General features: G+C 33.8%; 1 protein-coding gene across 1 annotated transcript; it reads right to left on the minus strand.

Moving 5' to 3' along the window:
• Positions 1-6,582: 6,582 nt before the first annotated feature.
• LOC139492795 (N66 matrix protein-like) lies at positions 6,583-7,245 on the minus strand. Its single transcript, XM_071280950.1, has one exon. The coding sequence runs from the start codon at positions 7,243-7,245 to the stop codon at positions 6,583-6,585; it is 663 nt and encodes a 220-aa protein (XP_071137051.1).
• Positions 7,246-12,961: the final 5,716 nt, after the last annotated feature.

Here is a 12,961-nt window from a genome sequence, read left to right on the forward strand (position 1 = left end):
GTTGTTCATAGTACGATTACAGGAGTGAACATTTATATGGTTATACCAAACAGTTATCAAAGCTGTTATATGCTTGTTTACTTTTAAATCATTGTGACTTGGATGGATAGTTGTCTCATTGACACTCATACATGTACCTCATCTTCTTATTTCTCTCTGTGTGAAAAAAATACCATGTTGACTGGATTTAGTGTACGATAAAAAAAATCGATATTTATTCCAGCAAATACAATGTTTTAATATTTAGTTACAGTATTCAATTGGTTTCGTTTTGGGATAAGTTTAATTAGAGGATTTCATGATAAGTTTTTCAGAGTATTTTGAATTAACTCTAACATAATTTCCCCGTAACATTCTTTTCCCAACTCATTCAGTATTCAGGAGGTTGCTATTCAGACTTTATAAAATGTCACCAGTGTCTGATCAGAAATTTGATGGACCAGGGTTGTCAAAGAACGTCTTGTTCTTGTTCTTAAAATGTTCATCGGAAGATACTAAGAATATTTCGTATCAACTTAACTTCACAAATAAGATAAGATGGTCTCGAATTATAAATTATATACTGTACTGATGTTGGTTTTTCATCTTAATTACATGTTACTAGTCGGGTCCAGCCATTTAAAAAAAGGGGGGGTTCCAACTATATTTTTGGTGTTTAACGCAACTTTTAATCACCGCATTTCGGCTATTTCGTGGCGGCCAGTTTGTATTGGTGGAGGAAGTCGGAGTGCCCTTGAAACAAAAATATAACTGCATTTACTGTTTACAAGAAAGAAATTCACATAAAATGAGCCCCAAGAAATGCACAATAGATGAACAGAAAAAAAATAAAGTAAAAAACTGCGAAAAACAATTCATCGCTGCTTTAAAATATTAGAAACAGTTCCACACAGTTACAGGTCCCATCTATCTAGTATCGTCAAGGAAGCATTATTAACAGTTTTTCGTGTTCCTACTTTTCACACATAAGACTGAATTTGTTTAAACGAAAGTATGAAAGACAATAATTACAGTCAGGAAACAAATACTTATTAGGTTTGTTTGTTTTCACTTCTATTGTTATTTATTTGTACCTGGACATTTTGTAGTTGACAGGAATGCATAATATTATGTACTTCCTTCTGAATTGATTAACAAGTCTACATTTGGGAATATTCGGGATTTGACATAAATGTATAGTACGCATGCTTGTCCGTCACTTAAATGTGAGCTGACCTTTAGGTGTCATTTTGGTGGTTTTTTTTTGTACCTCACTACAATTTCCATTTCTCCAAATATATGTACCTTAAACGTTGAGACTTATGCATAAATTAAACCGTTTTTGTTTGAATTGTTTTACATTGTCATTTCGGGGCCTTTTATAGCTGACTATATGGTATGGGCTTTGCTCATTGTCGAAGGCCGTACGGTGACCTATAGTGGTTAATTTCTGTGACATTTTGGTCTCTTGTGGAGAGTTGTCTCATTTGGCAATCATACCACATCTTCTTTGTTATATTATGTACATATATATGTTAATGCATTGTATTAACCTTACTTGTTATTGCAAATGCTAATATTACATTCACTTTATTTTAGCGAGTTCTTGGTGACCAATACAATGGAGAAGAACTTTCCAAACAGTACGGTGTAAAATGTACAATACCATATTGATGGTTTAGATTGCTGAAATAACATGTTGTGTCTATCATGTTTAATAAAGTGTAATCATATAAATTATTGTTATTTGTTTTTCGTAACGGTGCATTCGATTATTGTACAGTTATTGCAATTCAGGTCAAACATTAACAATTCATAATTCTTATATGATTTGCATATCTATAAATACTTGAATTGGATTGGTCAATTAGAATTTTTCTCTAAGTTTACACTTCGATAAACCATGCTTCCGAAACTACTTTTGTAATCTATTCATGCGCGATACACAAACTTGCAGTGATCCCGGGATTTTCAGCAAATTGAGATTAAAAAACAATTGCATAACAGTTGTGACTATTCTAGTGCATATATAACAAAACAAGAAATAAATTTATTGCACTAAAGCTTCGAAAATGTACAAAAATTAAATTTAATAAAATTCCGCGAAATTTCATGAAGGATTTGGCGAATTTACGTCATGGCAAAACACGACGTCATACGAATGGAAATTTTCAAGGGAAAGATTATTTCGTTACGTGTACGCTTCAAATTCGGATAAAATCTAATTAAATTGAAGTTTTTGAGGTAGGTGCTATTTCATTTAAGATTCCGTTGTATTTATCGAACATTTATGGTTTTTAGAAAGTCAAGATGGCGGCGTACTCCTTAGTTACGACTTGCCATTGTGCTTTGGATGGTAAATATATATAGTAGCCATCAACCAAAAAATGTTTGGCTGAAGAATTATAAGTATTAAACACATTTTTTCTAGAGGTTATTGATGTGTAAACCGGGGCGAATTACTCACAAACTGAATAAAAGTCCAAAAGTCCTTCGGACTTTTATTCAGTTTGTGAGTAATTCGCCCCGGTTTACACATCAATAACCTCTAGAAAAAATGTGTTTAATCCTATAATATAACATTCAGAAAACATGCAATACAATAATCGTGCGGTCTTCAACAATTGGTAAATCCCACACCGTAATGTAAGCTATAAAAGGACACCACATGACAACATGTAAAACAATTTAGACGGGAAAACCAACGGCTTGATTTATTTACAAAACTATATACAACAAAATATTTGATTTTCAACAACCCTTGAACTACAGAGTCTCGACTTGGGACATATAAATTCAGAATAAGGGGGACCAAGCATGTGTATGAGTACTCATGCTTCCCACGAGCCCGGGACAGCGGTGTAACAACACAACATGCGACCAAACTTTAAAAAATATTCAAAAGGGGACTGGCATTGCACAAGGTCATGTTATTCCCTAACTGTTTATGACGTCTTTACACTAAATCCATTAGATGTTGGATGTGTACGGATTGATGATTTAGTATTAAATGCATGATTTTTTGATAAGTTGTTAGTAGCTTTGAACTAGCTGTCAGTCACTGCGAGTACTCTCAGATCTGTTCTAAGTGTCTTTTTGTTGTTGGGATTTACAAGTACTCGGCAACATCCACTCTGTTTTTTTTATAACATGAATTTCTATTTGTATCCATCTGATGAGTTGAGCCTTTTTCAACTGCTTATGTTGTACTGTTACACCAATATCCCAGGTTAGGGGAGGGTAAGGATCCCGCTAACATTTTTAACCCCGCCACATTATGTATGTATGTGCCTGTCCCAGGTCAGAAGCCTGTAATTCAGTGGTTGTTTTTTGTTGATGTGTTACATATTTGTTTTTCGTACTGTTTTTTACATAACTTAATTTTCTTCTTTTTTAAAACTGGTTTACATTTGTCATTTCGGGACCTTTTATAGCTGACTATTCGGTAAGTGCTTTGCTCATTGTTGAAGACCTATAGTTGTTAATTTCTGTGTCATTTTGGTCTCTTGTCGGGAGTTGTGTCATTAGCAATTATATCCCATCTTTCTTCTTTTTTTATTAGTTAGGCCGTTAGTTTTCTAGTTTGAAGTGTTTTACATTTTTCATATCGGGCCTTTCATAGCTGACTTTGCGATAAGGGCTTTGATCATTGTTGAAGGTTGTACGATTACCTATAGTTGTTAATTTCTGTGTCATTTGATCTCTTTTGAAGAGTTGCTTCATTTGGAATCGTACCACATCTTTTTTATTTATACTATATAATTAATCAGACCAGTACTAAGCACAACAGAAAGATACTCAAAGCACCCATCAAAAAGTACTCGCAGTTACCGAATGCTTGGTCATCAGAATGTTACCAACTAGGGAAAAAAATAACAAAATTAAAAAAGCCTTACCGCTCGTTAATCTAGTAAAAGTCATTCGAAAAATGAATTGTGACACAATTAAAACTTACAGCTTTATTTAAACCTATGAAAGAATATGATTTTGACAGACACTTACTAACAACATTCATTTTACTGATTGTTCAAGACAAGGGATCATGTGGCGAGGTTAAAAAAAATTAGCGCTCATTCCAAGAACTAAGTCAGTCGTGTAACTAACAATACAACATAACAACACACAGTTAATAGTAAATTATAAATATATAGCTTGACTTGTGACATCGCTACTGATCATAAAAACTACAAACAAAAAGCAGTAAAAAAACGTTAAAGTACTGAGTAAAGGTTACTTGTTGTTACTGGAAGCTAGATCATAGCCCAACTCCAATCCATAAATATACTATATGTCCATAGATTAAAACATCAAAAAGGAAGTGTCACATTGATGTCGTGTTTCCTTGGCAACTGTTTCTTAAGAATTCTTTAAAAAGCATGACAATGTGCGCTGTAAAATATAGGTTTCGGTTTGAGCCAAGGCTCCGTGTTGAAGGCCGTACTTTAACCTATAATAGTTTACTTTTTTAAATTGTTATTTGGATGGAGAGTTGTCTCATTGGCACTCACACCACATCTGCCTTTATCTATTCAATACCAAGAAAGAAAAATTGTGGTAAAAATATGTCACTATATGATTATTACAATAACGATACCAGAGGCGCATTTGACGATTTAGCAAAGCGTAATGTCAAAACAAAACCTAAGAAAACAGTAAGTTAAAAAGTTTAAAAGTCAAAAGTCCCAAACGTATTACCACAGCTTGCCAAGGAATAAGAGCAAAGTTTACTCTCGAGTGATTTTGACTGTTATGTTTAGTTTTTCTAGTAGATTTGTGTTTTTTTTTATTAGTTGGTATTGGCTATAAACTAGCTGTCTGTTACTACGAGTATTCTCAGTTCTGTGCTTTCTGTATTTTTGATGTTGTGTTAAACAAAGTAGTTACTAAGACAAATAACACTATACTCATTGGCGGATCCAGAAGGAGGGTTCCGGGGGTTGGACCCCCTTTTTTTTGGACGATCAATGCATTTGAATGGGGAAATATAGTTGAATCTTTCTAGATAACAATTTCGTTCGCTATGGTGATTCCGTATATTTTCAAAGGGGACTTACTGTGCACCACTTGTTGAAGATCTGTTTCTCTGTTGTAATGAGCTACAATTTATGACTTAAATCAGCAAAGACGCACCAAAACAACATCTGATTCAAAATTTAAGAACACTTTTAGATATTTGGATGATATACTGGCTCTCTATAATGAAGTCTTCAGTATATACACTATAGATGTTTTTCCTGCCGAACTATCTTTAAAAAAAAAGCTAATACTGCAATGAACACTGTCCTTTCCTGGATCTTTATAGCTATATCTTTAACGATAAACTTAATAGCAAAGTTTATGATAAAAGTGATGATTTTTCATTTCCTATTGTTAGTTATCCATTTTTAGATGATGTCGTTGCCTTGTCACCATCTTATGGTGTTTATATATCTCTACTAGTTCGATTCTTTCGTGTATTTAGCAAAGTACTTGATTTTAACAAAAGAAATATATGTTTTACTGATCAATAAAACCAGGTTTTTCAATATCAGAAACTGGTAAACACATTTACTATATTTTGAAATCGGAACAAAGACATCATTCGTATTTAATCAACATGCAAACAACTTATACGTTCAGGTATTTCACATCCAATTCTTTATGGTAATATTCTTTACAAAGCAAACATCGGCATTCACCTCACAAGTTAACAAAACCTTCAAACAGTCTTATTCAGAAGGGGTATAGTTACGATACTGTTTCATTTCATTAAATATGGCATATTTTGGTATTAATATTGATTCACTTATACTTTATAGGATCTTCGCATCGGAAATGAACAGATTTGTTGTAAAACCAGTTGTTTGCATGATACGGGATATTTTTTTCTTATATATTTTATGATGGTATAATACTAAACCAACAACGGGAGGGATTTTACTTGATTTTCATACGAAGAAAAAATTATCTTTTGGTCAGTTTAATTGAGGGCTGGAGCTGGCAGGTCAATAACTGCTAGTATTGCATTGTTGATTTATATTATGTATTATTGTCATTTTGCTTTTTTTTTGTTACCTATTCTGACATCGGACTCTGATGCATCTTTGCGCTTGTCCCAAGTCAGGAGCTTCTGCCCTTTGTTAGTTTCGTATGGTTATTTTTTTTAATTTTATTTTATATTAAGGGGTCAGCTGAAGCCCACTCCCGGGTTCGAGATTTTCTCCCTGCGTTGAAGACCCGATGATGGACTTCGGCTGTTATCTGCACTTTGGTCGGGTTAAAACATTGTTTTCTCTTTGTCATATTCCCAATTCTCAATTTTCGTTCTATATATATTAGATAAAAACTAAACATATAAATATTAACATACCAAAATCACAATGCGTATGTTATTTTTTTTGCCTATAATAAATACAAAACACAGGAGCCGGCTTTATCTTTATTGCAGTATATCTATAGAAATATACATGTGAATAATTATTTAAATTCAGGTCCGTTAACGATTTTGAGAAAAATAAAATCATTTTGTCTTTGATTATCATCTTTCTATCCATCATACACTCTACAAAACTCAACATATCCTTCACCATATGCAACATATCCTCCGCCATGCCAAACTTATCTTCAACAATGCCCACCATGTTCAGTACCATGATTGCCACCATGATCATTAGGATGATTTCCACCATGATTTCCACCATGATTACCACCATGATTATCACCATGATCATTAGGATGATTTCCACCATGATTTCCACCATGATTACCACCATGATTATCACCATGATCATTAGGATGATTTCCACCATGATTTTCACCATGATAACCACCATGATCATTAGGATGATTTCCACCATGATTTCCACCATGATTATCACCATGATCAGTACCATGATTGCCACCATGATCATAAGGATGATTTCCACCATGATTGCCACCATGATCATTAGGATGATTTCCACCATGATCATAAGGATGATTTCCACCATGATTACCACCATGATTATCACCATGATCAGTACCATACTCACCATATCCGTTACCTCCACCACCATGATTGCCACCATGACCGCCACTATGTTCGCCGTATTTGCTACCATATTTAACGTAACCCCCTTCAGCATGATTACCACTATTCACTCTGTGATTCCAATGCGAACCATATCCGCTGCTACCATGACCTATCGCAACCTTATTGCCACCACCATGATGTCCATCATGCAGAGCGTATCCACAACTTGTGTACACGGCTGACAAAAGGGAAAGAAGAGAAATGGCGAGCTTCATTTTTAGCTAAAAATAATATTGAGATGATAAATTATAGTGAAATACAAACAGTACTTTATTAAATCATTTACTTAGAATCAAGAAGACTTTTAATATATTAACTGTAGTGTTAATTGGATTATTGTTCATTAATTGGTTTATTTGTCAATGTGTGTTCGGTCCATTTTACTGCCTCACAGGGATCGTTTTTCTGAAGAGAAGTGTTTACGCATAATTTACGCAATATGTTTGGCTGCAACTGTTAATTAATAAAAAAAAAATATTGGCTTAAATTTTTACCAATTCAAAGTAATACGGCTCACAAAGTGTACTTTCAGTAACTAACAATATTATTGTTTATTTTCAATCACATCATCAAATTCTAAACGTCTGAAGACAACAAAAAGTCAGAAACATTTACCAATGATAAACATTTACAATTTGAAGATTTATTTAAACCACGATTTAATGTATTAAATAAATATTGGAAGATGTGGTGTGAGTGCCAATGAGACAACTCTCCATCCAAATAACAATTTATAAAAGTAAACCATTATAGGTCAATGTACGGCCTTCAACACGGAGCCTTGGTTCACACCGAACAACAAACTATAAAGGCCCCCAAAACTACCTGTGTAAAACCATTAAAACAGGAAAACTGACGGTCTAATATAATATAAAAAACGAGAAACGAGAAACACGTATAAATAACATAAACAAACGACAACTACTGTACATACAGATTAAGTATGTAATATAGTTTCTCTCTTTTTTTTCTCTATTTCACGTAGGATTTTAAAACCTCTAGAGTTTGGTATGTAGATTATTTTTTTATTAGCGAAACATTAAAGTTACATAATGGAGAAAAAAACGAGATTTAAGCAGGAAAAATCTTTCAACAAAAGATTTGAGACGATTTGTGTTATTTGTTTTTTAGGGTAGCCTGCTTTTAAATTGAGAAGGTAGGTAACACCAAATAATCTTAATTTTATTTTCGGCCTTCAAAATCGTTTACTAAGGGTTGTTTTTCAGTTAGACATATACATTAAATATATAAATTGAAAATTCTTCAAACATTATCAACAAAATAGAAACGAATCCGTGTGTGTATCCTGGCTATTACTCATAGAGGTAGATGGCAAATTTGGATTGGTAAAAACTACTGTGTGTATATCTTCGAAGATTTAATGCCTGCGAATTATCGACAGATAAACAATATAAAAGGTTTTAAATTAGACATCGCGACACTACCATGCAAAAATTTAGTAATCTAAGTGATGAAAAGCACAATCGCCACAAAAGGAGCAGAGTAATGTGCAATTATTTCGAACAAAGCGAACAATTTTGAATTTATAACTATAGAATACTTGGGAGATAACTGTATTGTATTTTAAGCTCCGACGGCATCAATTAGGGATTTGATGGTCGCAAATTAAGTTTACTGACGACACGTTAGCGAATACAGTAAACGGGTATTTGTGACCATCAAATCCCCAATTGATGCTGTCGGAATTTAAATACAATATTTTTATCTCTATTCTAATGAAACCGACAGAAAATAACGTTAAAACATGTATTTAAAAACTGTTATATGTCGTCTGCGCATGCGCGTACATTCCATAGCATCAATTGTCAATTGATGCCATGTAAATAAGTGACGTTATCCAATCAAAATTGACGTTACAAACGTTGTTGCATTAGAATTTATAATTATAAAAAAGAGTCGTCACTGTGTAGATAAAAAAAACAAGTATTATGTGTAAGTCGATGTTTGTTATAATGATAATCTTGATAATTAAAAAATATATCTCATATAGTCTAAATTTGTTTTGCTATTTCAAACCCATGCAAATAGTCAACTAAATGGCTCATTATTTACCCTTTTATGTTCAATATAAATTTTGTATGGTACAATTTCAAGCATTTGATTCGGTGCTTTTTAGTAACAAACAAACAAGTACACAGAAATTTGCAAAAAAGTTAAGTTTTTACCCGACCTGTATCATCAATGATTAGATTTGAATAAACGTTGGACACAGACTAACTATGATACTCTGCATTTCAACTACTTTGTAATAAAAGATTGAAGAAAAAACCTTAAACCTAAAACAGAATACAAGATATCGAACTTACCTTTTAAGACTTTGCAATGTGCAGATCTGTATATTTAGTAGTTTATATACTATAGCATACACCACAAGATGGAGATTTATATGGTCAATTTGTCAAAACAAAAAAAGTTTTGAATCAAAATACATGTAGATACTAAAAATACCATTAAATAAGGCTTTAAGGATGGATAAACATCATGATTAAAACATCATTTATCAAGATCATTTACAATATACTTCCATTGTACATGTATAAGATTAGAAAGTATTAGGTTATTTTTTTGAACTTCAATCAAAAACATTGAATGATGACCACGTTAACTTTTCTACATGAAAGCAGCGTGTTCAATTTATTTCATTATTTTACTACCTGATGTTATTGTTTTTACTCTTTAAGATGATTACGTTGATGTGTCAAATAAAAACAGAAAGCTTTTTGTTTCATTTGCTATAACTACATGTACTTGTATGTTTATTTGATTTGATAGAGTACTGAATATTACGGTCAGTAGGGGAAATTAAATGCAAATTTTAGACAAGGACATGCTAGTGTAATATGATTATGAACCCTGCTGTTTTAAAACAAGGCTGAAACGTTGAGTTGGATTTCAAAAGTGGTCGTTCACCAGGTAACCAGTGCTAAGAGAAATATCGCATTATGTAGACACTTTGTTCGGATCCAAGCCGACTACTGTCCTACTCCTTAATGCCACGTTCTCAGCAGTGAAACACCAAATACCAAGTATACAGTCCGAGGTGTAAAAAAAAAGAATCAAAAGGTGAATACTTAAATAAACATATTATGTAGGCTTTTTAAAAAGTTAGTAGCTTTGAAAACTGTCAATTTTTACTATTTTTTTACCAGTTTTCATAAGTATTTGATATGACTGTAAACTTATACTACTGTTGTCGTACTATAAACAACAAAATTATCTCTTCAGTAAAAACATATTTCTGTTCTCCATGACACTACCTTTTTATTTTTACCTGTGTACGTTATTTTGTTTGGCGTCATTTTGTTCAAGGTTATGTTTGCCTTTTTGATATTGTTTAACATCTCACCCCTTATTGATTTTGTATTTATTTTGTGTCAATAATTTTATTTGTATAGTGAATGTTCACTTGTTATTGTGAGTGATTGCGTTTGGGGATTTGTAATAAATATGATTATACGTTAACATTTTTGTAGTATCCATAACTATGACTATGAATTTTTCCTCTTGTTACACGTGTAAATATGTGTCTGGGTGTTTCCGATTTTTGGTTTCTGAATCCATTTCAGTTGATATTGATTGTGTCTTTCTATGATGTTATGTTACACTATTGTTTTAGGTAAGGGTGAATGTTGTTTCCTAGGAAAACATTTAAACCCGCTGCATTTGTTTGCACCAGCCCTTAGACTGAAACCTGATGTTTAGTGGTTGTCGGTTGTTGGTGTGGTCATAAGTGTTTCTCGTTTTTAATATTGATTAGACCGTTGGTTTTCCTATTTGTATGGTTATACACTAGTCGTTTTTGGGCCCTTCATAACTTGGTTTTCGGTGTGAGCCAAGGTTCCTTGTTTGCAGACCGTACTTAGACCAATAATGGATTACTTTTGCAAATTGTGACTTGAATAGAGAGTTGTCTTTTTGGCACTCTAACCACATCTTCTTATATCTATTAACATAAGAAAAGTACTTGAAGGTTAGTTACTCATTTGGGAAACTATTTTCGATATTGTGTGTTGTCCCCAACCTGTAAAGTACAACCGAGGCTTTATAGATACTAGTATTTTCATTGTTGCCAATGATCTTTTGTTGAAAAGGATGCAAGCGGGTGTGATTTGGGTTTACAGAACAGAGAATCATGAACAATAAATATAAAGTATAGAGAAAAATGAAAAAAAAAATGTTTAAGAAAAGATAATACTGAGTTTGTTATATGTTAGGAATAGAGAATATTATCTATCTGATGAGTTAAACCTTTTTCAACTGATTTTATAGTTCGTTCTTATGTTGTACTGTTATACCACTGTCCTAGGTTAGGGGAAGGGTTGAGATCCCGCTAACATATTTAACCCCGCTTTATGTATGTGCCTGTCCCAAGTCAGGAGCCTGTAATTCAGTGGTTGTCGTTTGTTTATGTGCTTCATATTTGTTTTACGTTCATTTTTTACACATAAATTAGGCCGTTAGTTTTCTCGTTTAAATTGTTTTACATTGTCATTTCGGGGACTTTTATAGCTGACTATGCGGCATAGGCTTTGCTCATTGTTGAGGGCCGTACGATGAAATAATACGATAATTTCTGTATCATTTTGGTCTCTTGTGGAGAGTTGTCTCATAGGCAATCATACCACATCTTCTTTTTTATAAACAGTATAAGGAATAGACATTAAATAGCCTAAAGAACTGAGGAATGCCGAAACATACATGTACCCCAAATCCAGTACCTCACATCAATATTAGTTTTTATGTTGTGATTTATATAAATGTAGGTGTGTCTTAAACAAGGAATCAACTTCGGATCTTCAATCTTTAATACCCCAGTCCCACTAGGCCACCATCCACTACAATCTGTAAAAAAATGACAATTTTGAAGATCGTAGTACGATCGTGTAGATCGCAGTAAGGTCGTATCACGGTCGTGGTGAGGTCTTCAAGATCGCGATGAGCGTGGCCAACTTTGAACATGTTCAAAACAATCGTGGTGCGGTCGTGGCGAAATCAGGTCGTAATAGAAGCGTAGTGAGAGCGCACTAAGATCGTAGTAAAATCGCGAAGGTCGCTGTACCATCGTAGCGAGAGCGTAGCAACAGCGTGATTTAATTCGGAAAAACTGTGCTACGATCTCACAGCGACGTTATTACGACCATCACGTTCTCACCGCGACCCAACTACGCTCCCACTACGACTATACCACGCTGTTCGCGCCCATAGTACGATTCTAGCACGCCCTTGCCGTCCTCATCACGTTCCTCTTACGACCTGACTACGTTCATACTACGACCATCATTCTCATTGTCATTTTCACATAAAATATATTAAATCTCTTAAGGTTTTGTTTGTTTGTATGTAATTAGAACTTCTTTTTCATTTTCTCTAATGACTCAACCATGATCCTCTTTTTTATATAGATTATACTGTTGGTTTTCCCATTTGAATGATTTTACATTAGTAATTTTTGGTGCCCTTTGTAGCTGGGCCTATAATGGTTTACTTTTATAGATTGTTTCTTGGATGGAGAGTTGTCTCATTGGCACTCATACCACATCTTCCTATATCTATTGACACATCTGTGTCATCTCTGCCATCGTTCACTGAAATATCGTCATTTGAGCTTTATGGACTAGTAACAGGTTGTAATTTAGGTTGGATTGTTCGGTCCGACATGATCATCTCTGCTTGATCAGGCCTTGAAGTCATAAAACTTGCGAGTCAGTTTTTTGTACTCAAAGATCAACCAATCAAAAAACTGAATTTCATGTTTCGAGCATGATTTTTGTGCTCCGAGCACTTTAACCCAAGGATTCGTTACTATCAGAGCTCCTTCTGGCTCTACATCAGCCCCTACCTCCACGCCCACGTGTTCTTGTAGATTTTGGTGAAATGACTGTATTGTTTCCGAGAAATCTACGTATTAAT

The sequence above is a fragment of the Mytilus edulis genome, chromosome 10, assembly GCF_963676685.1.
Source record: "Mytilus edulis chromosome 10, xbMytEdul2.2, whole genome shotgun sequence".
In the NCBI taxonomy this organism is placed as follows: domain Eukaryota; kingdom Metazoa; phylum Mollusca; class Bivalvia; order Mytilida; family Mytilidae; genus Mytilus; species Mytilus edulis.